The sequence below is a fragment of the Mchenga conophoros genome, linkage group LG8 (assembly GCF_057382185.1).
Source record: "Mchenga conophoros isolate Kocher_MC1m ecotype Shallow Benthic linkage group LG8, M_conophoros_male_GT1.1, whole genome shotgun sequence".
NCBI classification, from domain to species: Eukaryota; Metazoa; Chordata; class Actinopteri; order Cichliformes; family Cichlidae; genus Mchenga; species Mchenga conophoros.
In genome coordinates, this window is record NC_140533.1 from 12076659 (window position 1) to 12098991 (window position 22333).

Below are 22333 nucleotides of genomic sequence, written 5' to 3' on the forward strand. Positions count from 1 at the left end.
TGATGTTACTGATAGTGAACTTTATTTTATTCATAAGATTAGTTAGTAGAGTTGCCAACACTCCCGTAAAAAGACGAATCCTCCCGCATTCAGAGAAATTATTACGCGTTTCGTGTTGAGCTGAGAAGGGACGCAGTTTGTCTAGGATGGAAAAAGACACAAAGCTGGATTTATTCTGTGTCTTTGCTGCACAGCTGCTTCTTCTTCTCTCATTCTCTCCCCCTCCCTCTCCTGTTGCTACTTTAATCATGAAACTGATCAATGATCAGCTGATCGGCTTTTCTCTCTTGTTTGTTTATCAACCACTTTGCACCAGAAAGAAGAAACCGCCGGATGTCGCGCTAAACAACAGCAGCACGTTTAAGCTTGATCAGCTGTTGTTAGAATTTATTTAATATTAATTTCTACTATCAGCTGATGTTTGCTGGAGCCACAGCTGTAAAACCTGCTGGTCATGATATCGGTTTGTATATCAGGTGAGAGGGAAACATGAAGATGAAACCAGGAGATGTCCTTACTGAATCATCAGAGCTGAACAGGTGATGGAGAAACAGGTTTAACTTTTAGGTGACATGAATGAGTTGAAGGGAAGTTATGAACTGTTTCTGAGAGACAAATAACACCAGCATCCTTTTTCTACGTAGCTGACAGCTGGTAACTGTGCAGGGGCGGGTCTAGCAAAGTTTTGCCAGGGGGGCCATGTAGGGCATTAACAGGGAAAGGGGGGCACAAAGAAATACTTTCTTATTCTCATTTAAAATGTCTGGCTGTTATTAAATAATTATCTGAAGCTTACAACCAAAGTTTTTATCTGACATAAAATGTATAGAAATCATACATATACCAACAAGACTGTACATCACTGTCACAACAGCGTTTGTTTTCATTCAAAGGCTTTATGGCTTTAATACCTGGTGGGCTGGTTTCTAGTCAAAATGCCCGGGACAATTTTTTTTGTCCCAGTCCAGCCCTGGGCACGACACGCAGTGAATTAATCTGAGAAGGTGCATCGAAAAATAAATGGCTGCGCCAGCCGTGCATGTCGCAAATCAGCTCGCATAGACACATTAGTTGTGCCTCTTCTTAATGAGAGTATCTTAGCCAACAACCCCAAATAACTTGTAACTGGTGAGAGGGACATTGTTAGCTTTCCACATTCCAACACTTCAAAAGCTTCAGGAGCTTTCTGCTCAGCACAGCATCAGCACCATGGAAATACACGGATACATCCATAGACTCGAGACACAATGCATTTTTGGGACTTTCAGGTGTATGGACCAATGTTTTATTTTCTGAACAAACCAGAAATCTTTAATGAGCAGCTAGATTTGTCTGGCTGAGTTAATGCGACATCGAAGCAGTTGGAATCCATAGCTGTGCATGTTCATGGAGCTTGCATTTTCACCTGCTGGACATCACTACCTGACAAGTTTAACTGTCTTCAGAACATTGCAGAGGCCTTATTGACAGTATCTGGCTCTACATGTCTGTGTGAGCAGATTTTCTCTCACATGAAGAGTGTCCTCAGGTAGCCGTCTGAATGCTGGACACTCGGAGACCTGTGTCTCTAAGTGGGAGACCAGAGATCACATTAACATGTGTATCTCTGTATTAACAAGCATGCCATATTAGCTTAGTTTATTTTTCTTATCATTGTTGCGAGGAGACCATAAATAGCATTTGTATTTTCTGTTGTACAGTTCATTTGCTGTTATGGAGTTCTTGTTATGAATAAAAGATGTCTTTTTTTGTTTCAAAATAGCTGATAGCTATTCGCTGATAGCTGCCAACATCTGCAAACAAATATAATTCTATAAAGTGGTTCTATATATTGTGTAACTGTTCATATAGAGCGTTATTAAATTTATTGCTAATGCAATCGTATGGCACACTGACTTCTGAGGAAATTTTAAATGGCACTCGCCATCTGAAAGGTTGCCTACCCCTGCTGTATAGCGTTTTTCCACTCTGAGCACTCAAAGTGGTTTTTACAGCTTGCCTTATTCACCAATTCACACACGCCTTTTCTATGTAAGTGTTTTCTATCTAACATTCACACACATTCATACTCTGATGGATGCATCGGAGAGCAAGCAGTGGTTAGTTTCTTGACCAGGGATATTTAGCCTGCAGACTAGAACAGCCAGGGATCAAACCAGCAACCTTCTGATTTGCAGATGACCCCCTCTCCCACTACCAGAGCCTTGGATTATGTTCTTTATTTCAACTTTAGCCTATATAAACTAGCTCATTAAAACCTTTTGTAGATTGGGCCAACCACAACCAAATGGAAAAAACTAGGTTTATCTGTGTTGATGACACAAACTTGGTCCTAGTGATGAAGTTCATACAGGTTTTGGTTACAATTGTCGAATATAAATTGTTGTTTATCATCCCGTTGGTTATCAGCTCGAACTGATTTAAAGAGGTGAAATCGGGTCCTTCAGGGAGAGTTGGGCTCTCTGAATGCTCTTGTTTGACATGTAAATGCAAATTAGATGTAACACATTTATTTCTCTTTTTTGCCCAACAAAACATAATGAAAAGCTAATGGTTCATTTGCAGGATGGAGATTAACAAATGACTTGTGGTCTATGCAATAACAGGAAGTCATAGACCAAATCCTCATAGTTCGTGTGTACAGACAGCTACACATTTTGTCATGACAAAGTCAGAATTACTCATGTTGGGGAAGTGTTTTAGTGTCAGTCACGTCACAGACATGGTGATGATGATTCCAACATGATTTTTTTCCTCTTCAGACATCTTTTTTCTGAGGAACCTACCTCGTTAGTTTCAACGCATATCTACCCAGACGGGCTGAGATTCCACAAACCATCTTTCTCAATCCACATGAAATGAAAATCTTTAAAACTGGCTTTTGTAAGCAGTTACCGGTAACAACTGATTAAACACAACCGTCTTTATAGAAAATCAGTGCACAGGCCTTAGCTTTAGTGGAAAAACAAATACAGAAACAGATGAGGATTTTCAGCACAGTGGCGAATGATTCTGTTTTAAGGATCATTACATTCAGAAGAGCTTTCTGAACCCAGGAATAAGACTAAAATATTAAGAAAACCCCTTTCCTTTAATTCCTTTAACTATTTGTACATTTTATGGTAATCGTGCCCTTTAATCGTTTTCTGGAGGGGTTTCAAGGCATTTAAGGTAGAACTATCTGTTTCATGTCTTCACATGCCAATTAAAATTCCATCTTAACCGCCACAGTATGTCCAGATTCATCCGTGGATCCAGCGTTTACATTAAGAGCTGAGCATTTGTCAACATAATTCAAAGTTCACCATACCACAAGGCTTTCAGGCACAACTGACATATTATACAAAGTGTAATCAACTCATGCATCAGGTATCTATCCTCTTCCACTACGCAGGGCACGACTGTTCAACCCTTCTCTGCTTAGCCCAGTGCAGGGCCAGCACATTGTTCCTCTGTTACAACCAAATCATGTTTCCAACAAGGTCGCTGCTGGGCCGTAGAGAGAGATTACAGCAGTGAATGAATGCCTCCTTTCACGGAGAGGAATGATTGGAGATCAGAGCAGTGTAGATTTCAGGGATCAGATTTGACAGCTTTATTTCACAACCCATCAAGCATGGCCACATATCAGAGCTACACCGACTGATCAAGTGCCTCATGTTAGAGCGGGAAGAGAACCGATCCTATCGACGGCTACAGAGGAGACACAGGACTGACCTGCGAGGTGATTACACTCTGATTATGATGTTTAGACATGTTTCCAAGTCACACCTGATAACCAAGGCAATGAAACTGACCAATAATTTTACGTTTTATTGTCTGATTGTGCAAACAACAGTCTGCAGTAAGGATACAGGAAGTATGACTTTAAACATGACTTAACATAAAATCTTGTGATAGAGCTGAAATGTACATGAGGGAACTATCTCACACATGCCTTGCTACATCAAATCTTAATGATTCATGAGTTGTAATAATGTTCCCGCCTTTTTTGTGGTCAGGTCTGCAGAACATGTAATAGACTAAAACCCAAGCCAGTAATGACTTGAAATGAATTCCTAATGCTGTAATCATGATTAATTCAGAAGAACTTCATCATCATGCCATGATGACTTCAGAGGAAGTGGTGACCAGATCCACCTTTAGCACTCTTAAATAAAGGATAAACAACATGTATTTACGGAACAGGTTGGCAATAAAACAAACAAACAAACAAAAAACCCTAAAATAATACATGATACAATTAACACTCACATAAAAGCCTTCTACCACCTGAGGAACATTTCCAGACACCCATCAGACTATGCAGATGAAACCCTCAGTCCTTTCTTCATCACTTTCTGGCTCGACTCCTGCACTGGTGTGTTGTTAGGTCTGCTTAATAAAGCCCCAGAGAGACTGTAGTGTGTTCAGAACTCAGCTGACAGACTTCTTACCCTCTCTCAGTCCTGGTAACTTCTGCAACCCACCCATGTACACCTCCACTGGCTCCCAGTCAACTCCAGTGTCTCCTATAAAATCCTTCTCTTCACCTGCAACTCCCAGATGCTACATGACCCCCAGCACTTACTGGACCTTCTCCTCCTCCACACCCCATCATGTAAATATCACTACTTAGGGACATGTACAGTTGAAATAGCTTGTAAAATAAATAAATAAATAATAAAAAAAAAAGAAGAAAAAACGATGAGATATATATGATTATTATAATTAGATAGATCACACACTGGAATTAAGTGCATTAAATTCCATAACTGTAGCCTTTAATGTGGAGAACGTATTGAATCGTGATATTTTCTTTTAATATATTACCGATGCATGGCAAGTGTTCAATACATATACTAAGACGAGCCCACCAGGGGGGACTGTTGTATCTGTTGTAAGCCTTTTCGCTTCTTCTCTGCAGACAAGGCAAAATCCGGTGATGTCACTAACGCCAAATCAGTGGGCAGCTGTGTGAATGACAAGAGGAAAAACTTTGATCATCCTAAATACCGCAACAGCAACCACAGTAAATAAATAAATAAAAATCTAAAAACAACGTTTACAGTGTGGGGGTGCAGCTACGTGTGACTTCATCTCTTGACAGATTAGGCAGCTACTTTTCGGCTGCTCCCTTATTGACAGGGGAGCTGTTTGATCCTGGGATGAGATGTCACATGTTTCAGTCTATTAATAGATTTATTTTTTTTTAAAGGTACGTCATCAGATGACTCAATGGACTAACAGGCAAAATGACGACTGACAACATTAGAAAACTAAAGAACACTTTCAGCCCAAAAATCCAGTGTTTCAAAAGGCAATAATTCACTGACTTCTTTTTCATTTCCGTTTCCTTCTTTCTGTCCTTTATATTTTACTATATGACAGTTTTGCACAATCTGTAGGACGACAGTAATTAAGGAAATTTCACTTCCTAAAACGTAATTCTGGAATTGTATGACTTAACTGTCAAATTTCTTTCTTCTTTCTTTCTTTTAAAAAAATATTTTGTTACAATAAATAAGTAAATGAATAAATAAATAAATAAAAATCAGGTCCATCCATTTAACAAATTTCATTACGACTTTTTGAATTTACTTTTTAATTATTACTGTTATTATTATTTATTTATTTATTTATTTAGATTTATTTCATATTGTGTCCGTTTTTCAATTTAGTTATTTTATATTTGAATGTGACTCAAACATTTTTCATATTTTTTAAAACAAGTGTTTTATTTATTTATTTTTTGTTTTATTTTGTTCCTAAATGTATTATTATTATTATTGTTAATAATATTAATAATAGTAATAATAATACTTATTATTATTGTTATTATTATTGTTATTGCTAAAATGCTAAAAATGCTTAAAAAAACAAAAAAACATTTTTTTTAGTGTGAACTTGATTAAATTACTACTCACTTATTGGGACCAACAATTTGTATTTAATTTTTTTTTTTTTTTTTTAAAGTGCAAACGTTTACATTTTTAATGGAAACACCATCGGATGAGTAATTGGGGGAATTTCCTCCACACGGTCCAGCTTTACATATATAAGCGTACCATAAATCATTGATGGTGTTCACTAGAGGTCAATACTTTAAGGCATTTCCTAGCAGAGGCCATGCACATTCTGACTGGTGAGTAGTGAGGCAATCCTTACAGAATACTGATTTCTCCTCTCTGCTGATCGTCCCCAGAGAGCGAAAACACTCTGTAGAGTCTGTAGAGGAAGCTACAAGAAAAATTCAAAGGATCAGCCTTTGGACAAGCAGACATCTCTGACTGATAGAAAGGCAGGTTTGTTTTAGAAGCACCAGATGTTTTGATTCATTAATAGGGCTTTTATTCTGTGTTAACATCTGGTGCTTTTTAAAACATCTGCTCGGGCTTTCTTTTCCACCATGCTGATCTACTGCAGTTACTTTTGGCTCAAGCTTCACATTACACGGGCTGTTCTCAACTGCTGCACATATTTAGCCCCAAGGGGGGACATGCCCAAATCTGCAGCAGAGAGGACCGGTTGAGAGGAGGCTTTGTTCTGCCTTTTGTTCTCTGCCTCCACACAGCATACTGGATGAATATCGGGGTTGTTTCTATGTTACGCCGCTGATGCCTTGTTTGTTTGTTTTTTAATTTTTGTTTTGTTTGCTTCTCCTTTTTGCAGTTTTCGCTATTTCTTGCTACATGGCCACGTTCGCCCTCAGCGCACCTCTGCCGGAAAGAAGCGCACTTGTTGAAGGTCCGGAATTTCAAAAGATTGTACAGAACTGCAAGCAGTTGACAGAGAAGATCCTTCTCTCGATCCCCGAAACACACAAATCCTGCATTAAGACGGAGGTGAGACACACTAATGCAGTTTTTCCTGATTTCTTTAAAGCTTCTGCGTCATGACTTGTGTTTGATAATGTGCTGTCAGCGTAAGGAGCCTGCGCGGTCGAGCCTGCAGTCAGCGGCGTTTGTATCTGAAATGCGTTTATGTAGCTGTAATGACTGATATGAACAGTCTTTGGAAAAGAAACAGCACATGTCTGTCAATGTTTTTTTGTTTTTAGATGACAGGCAACTGAGTTATCAACATCTGGCATGTTTTTCGTTGTTTTTACACAGCTGGATTTTACTTGAGTATTTCTGAAACCACAAATAAAAGTCTCTTAATGACTCAGCATCTTGTAAGAACACAGGACAAATATTTCTGGTCTAGTTTTTAGGATGTGACATTTTAGTGCATTAATTTAACGATCTGCTGTTGCCTTCACTGCCCCCCACCCTCCAACTGGTGTTTGCTTTGGAATTCCTCGCTGCTATACATCCTTAACCATTTGATGTTATTTCTTTTATCGTAGACTCTGCAGCTGAACTCCACAGATAATGCGCAGTTTGAGATCATGAGGTCCAGGCTTGGCATCCCCTCTGCTCCTCATATCAAAGCCCTGTCAGAAAACGTCACTTTGGTAAGCATTCTTTGAGAGTGAACTGTCATCATGCTTTGAGAGTCTAAAAGCAGACACGATGACCAGTTTGTTTTTCTCTCTCTCTCTTCCATAAGGAGGACGGTTTGAAACAGCTCTATGAGGGTCTGCAGACGTACCGGGCCTTGCTGAGCTCCCTCAAAAACTACCCCAGGCTGGCAAACAAAGATAGAGTCACCGAGCTAATGGCTGATGTACGAGACCTCGCCATTCAGATCAAAGAGGTAGAATTTTTCTAAATTGCAGCCAGTCTGACAAATTGTTTTTGCATGTTGCATCTTCTTAATGCTTAAAATCATTTTCTTTGTTTTGCTTTTTTAGATGTTAAAAATTGTCCATCCACAAGGTTCACCACACCCCACCAAACCCTCCGCGCCCTTAAATCTACCAGCAGATTATGAATTTCAGGTGGCAGCACACCTGACTCTGGTGGACCTCCAGTCTTACATTCAGGACCTGGTCCGCTTCCTCAGGACTCTGGACCGCAGCACAGAGGTGGAGACAGAGTCCTGACCAAAAAGTGTCACACTTTGCTTTTGGCTCATGTCCAAAATGTACGTTATGGTATTTATTGATCTGTGAAAGCATTATTTATTTTTGTATTTGCATTTCATATTTATATATTTATTAACAGAACTGGACTGGACTATTTATTTTCACAGGTTAAAACTAAGGAAATGTTAACACAATTGACTAATGCTCTGTAAAGCAGTACATTAAGGTATTTGACAGTTGATTTAAGGTGTTGGTGGCACGTTAATCGATACCAACAGCAGAACATGAGTAAAATTGTATATTTTTGTATTATTTTTATTTAAATTATAATAATAATAATGTCTGTATTTTCTTATTTTTTAATAAAAAAAAACATTTTCTGAAAAACATTTGTACCTCTTTGTGAAAAAACATGCATAATTATACAAAACAATAAAATGAAACCTGAACTTCCAGTGAAGTTACTACTCTAATAGAGAAGTGCAACAAAGGGTGAAATAAGGACTTTGCTGTCATTATTTCCGCTACTGAACCAGACGGATGTCCTTTAAGAAGTGTTGCAAGCGGTGTATGACTGTGACAAGAGATGACCCACAGTGCCTTGTGTATGGTGTCATGTGTTGGGCTGGGTAGCATGTGATCATTCTGACTCAAGGGACAACAACGACAGCGGCCACACATCATGTTACTGAAACTCAAAAAACACAGAGGTGCCATTTCACCATGACGTGTCACAAAAACTCACAAAACAAATGCAACCAATAAACACAGGCAAGCAAAGAAGATTTTCTGTCTGATTTCTTTATTTATTCCAAAATTATTTACAAGTGTGAAAAAAAATATATAAAAGAATATCAAAACAATGTGAGTCCAGAGCTCTTGCAAACTGTTTTCAGCCCTCCGCTGGGCTTTTGTTGCCCACCAACAGAAGATAAATCCGTCGATGCCTCGATTTATTTCGGAGGTAAATTTAAACCCGAGCCTCACAGAGCAGAGATGGCTTTGGCAGCTACACGTCTCCCCAGCGGCAGAGTCAGGTCAGTGATTGCAAGCACAACTTTAGGTTTGGCCAGAGCGGGCAGCTTCACCAACTCGTAAACCTAAATGTGCAGAAGAAAAAAGAAAAGTAACTGTTATTCTGAGAGGCGGTATTTCCCAAGAAACAGTAAGAATTTTATTGTGTTGCTCAAGGCTAATTGTCATTCTTTTTTGAGTGGGTGTGTTCCTGACCCTTGATCTGGTTTTCATGGGACACTTATTGTAAAATGTAACTAGAACAAAAGAAAAGAATTAAGAAATACTTTTTCTCAGAACTAGAAAAAGATGTTCCACTAAATCAGCTAAGTTGCCTCTGTCTTGCCTGTCAGTGCGCCCCAGGATGGCTGTGGCTACAATGTAGCTTGCCATCACCAGTGTGTGAATGGGTGGATGACTGAATGTGTAAAGCGCTTTGGGGTCCTTAGGGACTAGTAAAGCGCTATACAAATACAGGCCATTTACCATTTTTTGTCCATTACTCTTTTTTTCTCCTTTCTGTTATCAATTCTGGTTTGTTCTTGGCATTTTATTCCATTTCAAACTCTGCACGTTTTGAAAATGTGGCAACCCTAACATTTCGAAGCTTGTAGGAGTGATTAATATCTCTTGCAAATGCAAGAAGCATCTGTGCTATGACCTTCAGACTCCCTCTTGATCTTATCAGAACACTCAGTCTTTAAAGGCAGTAGAACACTTGTAAGCAGGATTCCTGAACCCTTCCCGATAATATCTAAAGAAGCAGTCATCCTTCTCCCTCCTTTATCTCCACCTGTCTGGCCTCTCCCCTCACAGCTCATAACTCACCATTGTAAAAGGCATGAACTGCAGGATGCTCCCACGGCTTCCCTGCTCCAGACACTCAACACACTCCTCCATGAAGCTCTGCACAAACTGGGTGTGAGGTCCAGCCATCTTTGAGCCAAGGATGGAGGAAATGAGGAGAAAAAGGTTGGCTAAAAGAAAGAGAACAGATGGTAAGTACTATCCTGCTGAATTATTTTATATCCCAAATCAAATCATCCCCAATATCAACACCACTGACAAGATGAGTAGTAGCTGCAGTGCACTGTTGGGCTGGGTGTTAGCATTCTTTGGCATGAACCACCCATCTAAATGTTTTGATGCATGTTTAATCATCCAGGTAAGCAAATCTGTTCATCAGGAGAGGATCTAACAAAAAAGGCTACGTCCAGATTAACCCAATCAACTTTCTAAATGTTATTGCTGATCAAGCGCTTTCATTTGTTGTAATGGCACTCCCTGATGACAGCAGTTTCCCAAAGCAGCACACTGCACTCTGCCACACTGCAGAAACTGCTCGACAAAGGTTCGAGTAAATAACAAAAAGCCTAAGAACCCCAGATCTTAATTTAAATGAGCATACACGGAAGGTGGTTGACCCAAGGTGGTCCCACCCCAGAAACCCAGACATTGTCGTGTTTATCGTTTGGCCCGTGAAAGTTTGGATGATAACCCTTTTTTGTGCCTTTTTAATAACACCACAGTGGATTTTCAGCCAAATAATCTGAAATACTTGACTGGAAAGAAGACTTTCACTTTGAATTTAAAGAGCTTAACACAAGTAGTGCATTAAACATTTAGGAATGACATCCATTTTAATATATGGTGCCCCATTTTCAGGTGCTCAAAAGTAATTGGACAAACTAACATAAAGTTAACTATACTGATTGCCGCAAGCGCCTTCAATTGCCGCTTATTAGTGGGTCTCTCTGCAGTGCTCACTTGGGTTGACTGACTTGGCCGCTGAAGAATATCCCGCTTCTTTGCCTCGAGAAACTCTTGGGCTGTTTTTTTCAGCATGCTTTGGGTCATTATCCATTTGCATCGTGAAATGCTGACTAATCAGTTTTGCAGACTTTGGCTGATTCTGAGAGACAGCACAGCCCCATGCATTTAACACTTCATCCTGCTACTTCCATCAGCAGTCACACCATCAACAAATTTTCCATTGACGAAGGTGTCTCTTGATGGTAGACCTTTAAATGCTACGCCTACATCCTCAATGTGTTTTTGATGTGGTTATATGCTTAAAGGAAATAATTCTGTGATCACGCACTTTTGTTTTCTTCTGTGGTCTTTAACACTGTTTGGTTTTGCTGAGTTGACCACTTCATGCTTTTTTTTTTTTTTTTTTCACCATCTCTCTAAGTTTTATTTTGATTTCCGTTAGTCTAATGAAAGTCTTCTCTGCTTGCATCTCTTTGGACTTCATTGTGAAAGCTCCAGTGATAAGACAAATACAAGTTCAACGCATGGAATCAACTACAGATATTATAAACTGTTAGTGTGTCATGATATAAAGAGGAAACAGGCCTCACCTAGTCATGAATCTGCTTTTCAGTAAATATCCAATTATTTCCAAGCCTCAGAAAATGGGCATTATGAATAAAAATGGTTGCAATTCCTAAGCAGTTGATGTAATACTTTTGTTAAACTTAAATGAAAGCTTAAAGCTTTTGCACTTTAATTACAACGTTTTGGTCTAAAATCTATTGTGTTGTTTTGCAGAGGCAAAAAAAAGGTTCTTTCTAATATATATATTTTTTTTAAATCATGCAAATTTTAAAAAGTCACATTCATATAACATATAGCATTCTTGCTAACTTTAAACATGCAAAATATAATTCTCAGTAATGTCAGACATTTCTTTTAGCGTGACTTTGATTGAAAAAAAACAAACAAACATCACACTAAAATTCACTTTACATGAAAATAATGAGTGTCTTAGCTCTGTGTTTGGCCTTGCAAACATATTCAAGGGCTGGATGAGGTCCCATTGGGCCTTCAGAATTGGAGATCTTGTGGCTTTAATCACAGCAACATACCAGCCTCTCCAGTTTCACATCAAATCGTTTCCCTGATTAGTTAATTCAGGATTTTTCTTGAATTTGTTCATCGTAATTTAGACATTTCTATGAAAGAAATGGGGATGAGAGAAAAGAGATGCTGGCAAAATTCTCACCCAGGACTCGGTTGAGGGGGTCCCTCATGTTGACAGTGTGGAGCTGTGAGGCAGATAGAGAGCTGCTCATAGACCGGTCTCCTGCAGGAAGACAAGGAAGATGTGATGGATGAGTTGACAAGTTTCATTTTCGTTCTACTAATTTAGTCATTCGAGGAAATTTTATGCTCCCCCCCCCAAAAAACAAACAAAAAAAACCATTTAAAAATCTAGAGGATGTGAAAAAGGAAGTTAAGGATCCGTTGACGGTTGGTTTCCACTGCAATCTTACATCATAATCATAATTCCTGGAATAAGACATTTCAATGATACTAAAAATGAAAAGATGATTTTTTTTAACAAAATAAATTAATTCTGATTTTTTTTCTTAACATGGAAAATAAATGTTTCTTTCTCCTTGCGCTAAAAGATGTATTTTATTCATAATAAAATTTTAAAAAGTCTATAAAGTGAGGCATCCGGCGTTGATGAACGGTTTCTAAATGATTGACTTTACGTAGCAAGAAAACCAGTGTCACTTTCAGTCTTAACATCAAAGCACTTTTTTCCTAAGTCATGCAACACTGAAGTTTGACATCCTGTGTGGGGGTTTCTGTGTAAAACTAAACAAGGGAAAATTTCCATAGCAGTTAATATAAATGCTCATTACTTTAAGTCATGTGAATAGCAGGGTGAAAGGGGTATGCTAACTGCACAATCGCTCAAAGCAAGAAGCACTGGATGGCAGCGTTCAAGTTAGAACCTGCTGGCAGCCAATGCACTTGAAGGATAATTAATGAGGAGGAAGACCAGTTCACAAAGCATTTTAAGTGCTTACTAGAAGTAACTTGCTGTTACAGTTCTGAAACTCTCTGGTATTACCACCATTATCATCCCCAGCTCAGACATCTGTAAACCACAGGCTTTATCATTTGACGGTGTATTCAAATCCAGGCACAAAGGGGCCTAACCTGGACTGGAAAGGGCTACAGGTTCATCCTCGTTGGAGCTGAGCAGCCGCATGAGTTTAGATGGTTGAGTGTCATCCAAGGGAAAGAGGCTGTTGTAGTCCTGCAGGGAATAATAAAGGAATCATGTCAGTATTTTTACACTCAAACACGTCCTCTTACAGAAAACACGTTCTCCTAATTTTACCAAGTTTTAAAATTTTTATTTTTAAAGAGCTTCTTTACCTCAATATCTTCTCTCTGCCTTTTGCGCTGGCGAGCTGAGAAAGAACCTTTGTGGTGAGAGGAGTAAGAGCTGAGTGCGCACCACACAGACAGCCTGAGGGGACATCCAGAGACAAAAGTCAAAACCGGAAGTCAAAAACGCCACAGCGACTGCTGCCCTTAGGGTATTAAGCTTCTCTTACTTGGCCAGTGCCTTTCCAGGTGGGTCTGCCAGGCTGCGCCAGTGGGCGGAGTCTGTGAGTAGATTGGGCAGTATGGTACCTAGCAGCGTGAGGGTGATCTGCTGGGTGTCCAAGCAGAAGATGCTGTAGAGTAACTCTACCACTCGATTGGCCCACTCCTGCCGTGTCTCCTTTAACAGTTCCTGTGTTAAGAAACAGTTTCATGTTTTCACAAACTGGACATTGATTTGAATAAAATGAGATTAGTGACCATTAGTGCAACGGAATAATGTCAACAGTGTTTTATGCACAAATGTTTGCACAACCGACAACACGGACTCCTACGAACACTATTTAAGGTCAATGACGTGCAAAGAAACCGCTACAGGCTTGGGTAAAAAACAAGTACATAAATACATCACATATTCGTCAACATTTTATGAGGAAATTAATGCATGCAAAGCTTTTCTTTATCTAATGTAACCACATTGGTTTCACTAACGTCTTTGCTCTGGCTCGATGTTCTCACTTTTTCTGCTTAAATTTCAAAATTTAACTACGTTTCTGGCTAACGGTTGCTCAAGTAAAATTGTAACACATCAAGGAAGCCAATAAAGAAAATCTTCAAGTTAAAAAATAAATAAATAAAAATCATTCGCCTTTAAAGATCGATAGTGTTGCCGATGGTCACTGCATAAACCATCAGACCTTTTATCCGCGTACCTTGACCAGATTGTTAGTGAACCAGAAGACACCTCCCATGTTGAGAAGACTCTCGAACAGATGCAGAGCTCGGCTGTCCACCCAGCCTTTACGCAGCACTGCCTGGAACTGTTTGCTGAGGGCCGTATGGATGGGTTCTTTGGGTGGCAGCAGGTTGCGGTAGGGGATCGGCTCCTGGCCCTCCACTGGGGACCGCAGGGTGGCACCCGTCTGTTGGAAGACATCGGCGCACATGTGCTCCATGATGGAGCTCATTATGATCACGCTGGTGAGATTGTGGAAGAAAATGATGTTACTTTTAACTCGGGTGATGAGAGACGGAGAATCAAACTGAATCCAGAACAAGGAAATTTCTCAGAATTTGTAAAATATAAAGTCGGTGGGTGCTGGTGTGGATGTGCTCTTTATGCGTTTGTACCGTTCATTGTAAAACTGCAGAGTGTTCTCCCCATAAAGTGGCGTTACAAGCTGCCGGATCATAGTCTGGGGCTTCTCCCTCTCATCTCTTCCAAGCATCCGGACATGGGCTACCAACCATGCAACCGCACAGATGGCCATGCTGCACACTTTGCCCTTGATATTGTCAGTAATCTTCTACGCTTGCAATGGCAGCACCCAGGAAAGAGGAAGGATGTGATTAGCAGAATGAAGAGAAGGAAGGGTTAGAGACGGTCGAATTCTGACTAAAATGGGCATCCTCCCACTTTGCATTAGAAAACAAAGTTGAAAGGAATAGGGAAGAAGCGACAAGTTGGCTACACCTATTAGACGTCACTAATGATGCGCGTTTTCACAGCTTTTTTTTTTTTTACTCAAGTAGTCTCGACATATTCAGTGGAAAATGTCAAGTCATGACTCAACGAAATACAAGGGTGGGAAGGGTTGAAACCTGAAAATCATATGAGATACTTAGTCAAAGGAGCTTGCAAAGAAAAGCATCTGGACTTCTTTAAGACGCTTTTCTTTGCTAGCACCTTTGACTACGATCACCTGGATGACTGAGAACCTTCACAGACATGAGATACTTAGGAAACCACAAGAAATCTTTATTACCCACAGGAAGGAAAAATAGTGAAGCTAGACAAACCTGGACCGCCTCTACAGAAAGCACACCATTCTCCCATGCATTCAAGACTTCCAGTATGGCCGCTGGAATGCTAAGGCAGATCTCATGCCATTTCACCTGCCTGTCACAAGGTTAGGAAAAAAAAACCCACATTCAGAGCATTGCTGGCCACGTTTAAGACATTTCTAAACACTAAATAAGTGCAAGTTAAAATCAGAAACATTTATGTCAAACAAAAATACAGTACAGTAAAAAACTGTGCTCTTTTACGTCTATCGTAATTGTTATTCAGGCATGTAAATGAAGTTCAGGGTGTTAAGCAACTTCATGACGGGGTTGAGTATGCCACCATCTAAAGAAAAGATCTAAAGTTAATTACCGCAGCAATGCCAGGCAACATCTGCACTGACTGTAAATGATTCATTTACAGATTTCACTCACACTAGTTTCATCTCTGATGAGTTGTTCAGCAGGGTCACTAGGCTCTCCACTTTCCCAGGCTCGGGTCTGAAGCAGGGGTTTTCTGGGTTCAGAGTCTTGCCCTCTTCAGGCATACATGTCTGCAGCCACGTTTCGAAGAAGGGCGTCTCTCCTGAAGGACTGGGGTCTGATAGGATCACCTGGACAAAAGTCAGCTGATCACAATCTGCTCAAAAAGACAGTATCTCTACTGTTTATTATTTTGAGGTGACCACCACATTTTTCTCCCTTTTTAACGCTAGCGAAGACCTTTATAGAATATTTTAATATGCAAAAAAGCCTTGTTGCTTAATACAGATGCAAAGTAAGTCTGTCCACAATTAACATAGTTAAGACTTGAATTTTCAACGACATAAAACTAATTTTTACATCGCAGGGCCACATACAGCCTACCAGAGAAATCCCCTTTCTGTCAGCATAAAGAAGTTTAACTACACATTTAACTCCTGAGATCTCTTAATAAAAGAAAAAGGAAAAATTCTCTTTTTAAAAAAAATATTTTGTCAAGATAAAGAAATGTTGCAGTTGTAAATTAAAGAAATTCTAAAATTAAATTAAATTTAAAACTCTTTGGGCTTAAATTGTAAGAGATGTGTAAAATGACATTGGAATTGTTGGCAGCTCTGTGTAATTATTGCCCTGTAAGTATAAAAGCTTTCGTTAATTCACAAAAACTGTTTTTTTAAAACAGTGGATTCACTGTAAAATTATATATAAATAAAGTAATTTCTATAGTATGCAGTGAAAAAAAACATTTCATACACATCTATTACCTAATTATAACAGTGCAGTATGAATGACGATGGGCAATGTCTTTATCAGTAGTAAAAGTTTTAAAACTTGTGAAAACAGAAAGTCTTCTGTTACATTTTCCAAAGCCGTCCAGCGAGCTGCAATAAAGCCATTCCTGGGCTGTTTTTGTGCACTTGAACTTTGTCAAACTGAACTAACCTCAGATCCATATGTCTGCACCACGTGGCAGAGCATGAGGAAGGAGATGTCGAAGAGCAGAGCCCGTACAGACGCAGACTTGGCTAACGGAAAGGAGGAGAACATCCACAGTGTTAGTATCCCACTGAAAGATCGTGTGAATGAAAGAAGAAATTCCCTATTCGGAACATGCCACTCTTGTATTTGAACTCACATCCTTCCCCGCTGATGTGCTTGGGAAACTCATTAAGCCTGGAACAAAACAGGGGGATGAAACATTACACAGTAACACACGAAAACTTCACGTTCAAGATGACGTTGCACATAATCTCCCAACACTTGAACATTGTCGGTCTTACAAAGTTCTTGTTACTAAAAGTTCAAAAGCGTAATTTACTCACTTAATGAACTTCCGGGCAAAGGATTTGAGTTTCCCAGTGGCTGCTGCTGCAGCCAGGAGCAGATCTAGGCTCTTCCCAGACAACATGTGGCCAAGAACACCGAGCAGACCCTCAGGAGACTTAGAGTGGTCTGCATCTACTGTCTAATGAACAAAGATGGAAAACTTATACTCGTATTTTTAAAAAACAAACAAACACTAAGCTGTTGTAATGTTGTGACCTTTAAAACACATTGATTCTGATATTTTCAGACATTAGGTCTCATTGGTTGTGGATCACTTTTACAATCATATACATGATTCTCTGAACCTTCTTTGGCACTTCTGTCAATGGCCAACACTACATCTGCATTTTGATATAATTTAATTAAAAACATGCACAATTCAAACATGGTTATGGGGTGCTACCTTGAGAATATTGGTAACAGTGGGCTCCGCCCTCAGGATGAGGCCTGGGTTAGGCTGGATGTTAGCATTTTCTGCAGTCTTTAGCCTGGGGGCGAACTCCCTGTCCTCGGTCCTGAATCAAATTTGCAGGGGGAGAAGGATAAAAAGGGACGGGGAAGAGGATGGGGATAGGATGGAGGTGTTGGGGGAAATGACATGAATATAGTGGATAAAATTCCATTCTCATTTCTCATCAATATAATTAAAATTTTTAAAAAGAAATATAGGTAATCTTTGTCCTAAAATATCCATAATCGCATGTTTTCTGATAGCAGAGAAACCCATACCGCTTTGATGTGAGGTTAACTGTATTTGAATCCGACAGCAGCCCGAGTTTATTACACTCTGTCAGGAGCATTCCAAGGCAATCACAGCTACGTAAAGAAGCAAAAGGGAAAAAAATTAAAAAAATTGGAACATCATTGAACTTGGTATATACAGGTAAACATAAACAGCTATACTATTAGAATACAAGATGGTAAATGGAAGATGGGTAATAATTCTAATAATAGCCGCTTTAACAATGTCACAGACGGCAGCACCTGAATATAAAAGATATTTAATTACTGCCATTTCAGTTCAACTCAATTATATAATGTCAAATCACAAAAACAGTCACCTCACGGTGCTTTATATTATAAGGTAAAGACCCCTGCAGTAATACAGAGAAACCCTAACAATCAGATGACCTCCTATGGGCAAGCACTTGGCGACACTGGGAAGGAAAAACTCCCATTTAACAGGAAGAAGCCTACGGCAGAACCAGGCTTAGTAGCTATAGCTGCTTGTGTTATCTATATAATCTTATTATGAGATCAGGGGCATCTCCAGTGACATTTACGAACACTTACTTGCATCTCTGATCTGCTTTGTCCAGGAGTGGCGTAAGCTTAAGTAAGTACTGAAATGCTATGTTCACATCCTCCATGAAATCCTGGGAAAAACGTTTGCAACGATTGAAAGTGACAAAGACAGTTTATGACATTACACACCCAGCGCTCAATATCTAGGTGTTAACTTCCAATACAAAGATCAGTCAGGCATTTACTTTACCTGTCCTCTGTCACTCTGAGGATATTTCTTTAGTCGGAGTAGAACTTGTGGGATCTGAGATTAAGAAATCACAAGTTAATTTCATCTGATTTCTGTGAAGGGTAGACAGTAATATTACTACCAAATCAGTTTCATGCAGACAGCTCAGAGGGGAGATTTAAAAATCACCGCACAAAATTTTGCACACTATTCCTTCTCTAAACTACAATAAAAATCCACAACAAACAGAGTCAAGGAAGCAGGCAATGATATAAACAACAAGTAAAAGCAGCAAAAGACAGACAAAAAGACAACAGAAGACCAAGTTTTCCTCGTTGAAGTGGATCTAACCTTAAGGAAAGTAAAAGCAGTCCATTTAAGCTCCTCTGTGCCCTCTGGTGACTCAATGAGGCCAGTGAAGCAAGCTTTCCATATCTCCAGGACAAAAAGGGGAGCAGGGATTCTCTGATGGGAATAGAAAGATTCCATTTGCATCACACAAAACCTCACCAGGAAAGGCTGCGTAATACTTTGGCCAAAAGCTGAACATTTTCTTTTTTGTGTGTAATGAAATTCCTTTGTCTTATAAAATCTGTCAGTCTAAATTTTTACAGTTTTTTTCCACAGCTTAGTATTCACCTGCATTCTTTTGATCATCATTAACTGCTCCACCAGTGGCTGTATCTCTCCTGTCAAATTCATAGTGCCTTCCAGCATGATGAAGGCATGAACTGATGGAAAAGAGGCATAAACTGGAGGGTCACTCTGCTCAGACAGCATCAGGGGAATACTGAAGAAGAGAGTGAAGAAATCGGCACAAAGAAGTCAGATGGGACGCTTGAAACTATTGTCAAATTAGGATCATTTGCTCATTATTAACATGTCAGCCTCACCTTTTTACTAGTGACAAGCTCTCCTCTAATTTAGTATGCAGTTTTGAGTTAGTCACACTACTAAGACCATCTGTCAAATTAAGCACAGCTTGCTCTACATTGCTCCAGGAACCTGTGGAGGAAAAGCAGCAGCAGAAACAGTGTTTAGATGCCACGCTCGGCACAAAAACACACATTCAAGATTTGGCCAAAAATGACAGTTTTAGCTTAAGTGAAATTTTTGAATCACTATGGCTGACTGCCAATAATTTTGCCAATTGCCAGATTCCACACATATGCAGGTGTTTGCCTTAGAATTACTTAATATTAAAAGGTAAATAAACTGCCAATAAACTTTTGAGAGCATGTTAATAGAGCCTCGGGTAATTTATACACTATTGTACTGATACATCAGCCAGACTTCACTGAGCACAACCCTGTGTGTAAACAAATACCCACACACACTTCTATACCTTGGTCCTCCAATCTGGCAATGTGGACCAAAGCTCTGTTCTTGGTGCTGTTCATCAGACTCTGGAGCCTTTCCTGGCAGGCTCCAAGACTGGTCTCTGTGCTGGCTGATGGACCCAGTTCTCTGAGCTTCTCACAGTACCACGCGCAGCCCTGCAGCAGCCACACTACCACTGCCAGCAGAGCCCGACAAAGCCCGATGCATTCCTCTGTTTTTCCGTGACAGCTGGATCAATAAGAGACAAGAAGCAGTGACATTTTAAACAAGATACACACTCACTGGTCCCTTTATTAGGTACACCTTGCTAGTACAGGGCTGGATCTCATCGGCTTCATGGTTTGTCGTGTTGTTTGATGTGTTGTGCATTTAGAGATGCTCTTCTGCAAACCTTGGTTCTAAAAAACATTTCTGCATCCATCAGAATTTTAAAAGACGTGAATTAGATTCATGCAGATGCATTAGAAACACTTAACATACCTAAGGCGATGGCAGAACATGTCCATTATTTCTAACAGTGACTTGACACAGAGCTCCCGGGAAAAATCATCAAACTGTCACAGAAAAGACAAGTATTAAGATCATTCACATTTTCTTATAGTAAAAATAATTTTGCATTGAGTATTGTCATGCAGAAAACTACCTTGCTGATAGCCATAAGCACACTGGAATAAGACACCATCTATGGCAAGAGAGGAGACAAATAACAACATGCGAAACAACCAACAAGGTTAGATAATCTTCTCAGTTTCACACGTTTTCATTTGCTTTTTAAAAAAAATAAATAAATACAAGTGCTTTATCTCACCTGTGAACTTATGGCATATTTGAGATAAGACAAGATGAGTGGGTTAGGGGATGGTCCAATCATCGCCTGCTCCATCAAAGCCTCTGAATTATATACAAGGAACAGTTAGAGCAACTTTAGAAAACACAAGAACCGGTATACTTAAACAGACTACTACCAACCTGCAAGGTTGAGATAGTCCCATGTTACTCCCTTTGGGAAGTTTTTCTTGATGTTGATGGCCCACTGGTAGTCACTCCAACGATCTTTCCAAGCCTGCAGAATGGCTTGCTTCAAATTGACCATTTTCATCCTGGCGGGGGAAAAGATCAATAAAAATGGCCACCATTCAGTCACTGTTCGTTTTTTCGCTGTAACACTCAAGCTTATTTTACACTATTTCCTAGCTACGTTAGCTCATGCTATTTGCTAATGAAATAGTTAAAGAAAACTTCTCCTGTCGGATATAGAAAACAAACAGTTTTCACAACAAATTAACACCAAAACGAGTCTTAAAGCGGTGCTAAATCTGATACCTACCTGACGCTTTGAGTTTTTAGAAGCTTACGCTAAAATATATTTGTTTATATAGGACCCCAGCTTCACGACGCAAGAAGCGACGTTTTTGTTTTGAAAGACGTCCCCGTTCATTGGTTAATCTCCTGACGTTTCAGTATTCTTCGCGCGGATTGGTTGAAGGGGAATACCGGCAGAGCTCCGCTCGACTAGCAGCAGATGACGCTGTTTACAAAGGTAAGAATCATGGCTCGGCCACTGTATTTATACCCCTTTCTATACATAAGGAAATGAAGGCAGCAAAAATGTTGTTGTGCCTTCCAGCTAAAGGTAAAACATGAAACCAAAGAACTGAATCATTTTCTAATATAAACAGCTATTTTAGCCTGACCCCTGTGATGTCTTGTTAGCCGTTTGCAGTGTCGTTTTGTTTGTTAGTGAAAATGAAGGAAAGTATAGTTCTTGCAGAGGCATGACTTAGTATTTTTTGTGTTATGCAACTTTTTGTTTCTACTCCTTTAAATTTTGGAGGCAAATACAGGACTTTATACACCACCTCATTTATTGGAGATTTTAGCTAGGTTTAGTTTACTCAGCAGTATGAAGACCAAGTAAAACTAGCTACAACTACCATATTAAACTTGTTTACACAATATTGATTTGGTGATATTCTGAAATGAATCCTTATGGCTAATAAGTGCTTTTGCTTTAGGTATTTTTTAGAACAAATTTTTCTGATATACTTGCAGTTTTCCAGGCCAATGATGTATTTACTTATAAATTTCAGCAGCCCCATGTGTGTAGGTGTTATTATTATTGCTTTTTTATGACATAACAAACCTAAAATAAACCCAAACTTAACTTAGTAACAACTAGTGTTTGTTTCCACGTTAACTGATTTTTTCTTGTACTTTTAGCTGTAAAATGATGACATAAGTTATACCTGATATAACTAAGTTTCATTTATTTTGTTTGATTATTTCATCCATGCATACAGTGAAATGCATTGTTGTCTTACATAACCACCTCATTCAGCTGTGTGATTCACTACCTCGGTGTACCTCTTTTGTGTGTGCCAGTCCAGTCCCTTTCAGCAGGATTTTGTTTATTATGTCAGAATGTTGAGGTGAAAAAAAAGAAGCAAAACAGGACATGTGTCTTTACAACAGTTCACACTCTTAGAAAGCCAGAAAGAAACAAGGCTGGAATAAACTATGAGCACATGTGGAAATGGCTCCTTTATTTAGATTTAAATAAATAAACAATCTGGTTACTCACAAAGCACATGCTCAAGAAGAAAATATAT

General features: G+C 39.4%; 2 protein-coding genes across 4 annotated transcripts; one reads left to right on the plus strand and one right to left on the minus strand.

The window, feature by feature from the left end:
• Positions 1–6077: 6077 nt before the first annotated feature.
• Positions 6078–8714, plus strand: csf3a (colony stimulating factor 3 (granulocyte) a). 2 transcript variants are annotated; one of them, XM_085284127.1, is made up of 5 exons: positions 6078–6124; positions 6652–6824; positions 7331–7438; positions 7534–7680; positions 7778–8714. In XM_085284127.1, exons 1-5 carry the CDS (start codon positions 6109–6111, stop codon positions 7967–7969), a joined length of 636 nt encoding a protein of 211 aa, XP_085140253.1. In that variant the 5' UTR covers positions 6078–6108; the 3' UTR covers positions 7970–8714. The 2 variants fall into 2 exon arrangements, with proteins under 2 accessions (XP_085140253.1, XP_085140254.1); XM_085284128.1 differs by lacking the exon at positions 6078–6124 and adding an exon at positions 6171–6280.
• A 7-nt stretch (positions 8715–8721) lies between these two features.
• med24 (mediator complex subunit 24) lies at positions 8722–21197 on the minus strand. Of its 2 annotated transcripts, none has more exons than XM_085284125.1 (26): positions 21052–21197; positions 20694–20824; positions 20533–20615; positions 20368–20406; positions 20205–20278; positions 19729–19952; positions 19277–19388; positions 19023–19173; positions 18735–18848; positions 18405–18458; positions 18203–18285; positions 17639–17725; positions 17313–17412; positions 16906–17048; positions 16719–16756; positions 16526–16608; positions 15536–15714; positions 15116–15215; positions 14447–14622; positions 14029–14293; positions 13327–13508; positions 13145–13238; positions 12923–13022; positions 11973–12053; positions 9794–9942; positions 8722–9051 (listed from the first exon to the last, which is right to left on the minus strand). In XM_085284125.1, exons 2-26 carry the CDS (start codon positions 20821–20823, stop codon positions 8935–8937), a joined length of 2958 nt encoding a protein of 985 aa, XP_085140251.1. In that variant the 5' UTR covers position 20824; positions 21052–21197; the 3' UTR covers positions 8722–8934. The 2 variants fall into 2 exon arrangements, with proteins under 2 accessions (XP_085140251.1, XP_085140250.1); XM_085284124.1 differs by having other exon boundaries at positions 17313–17424.
• Positions 21198–22333: the final 1136 nt, after the last annotated feature.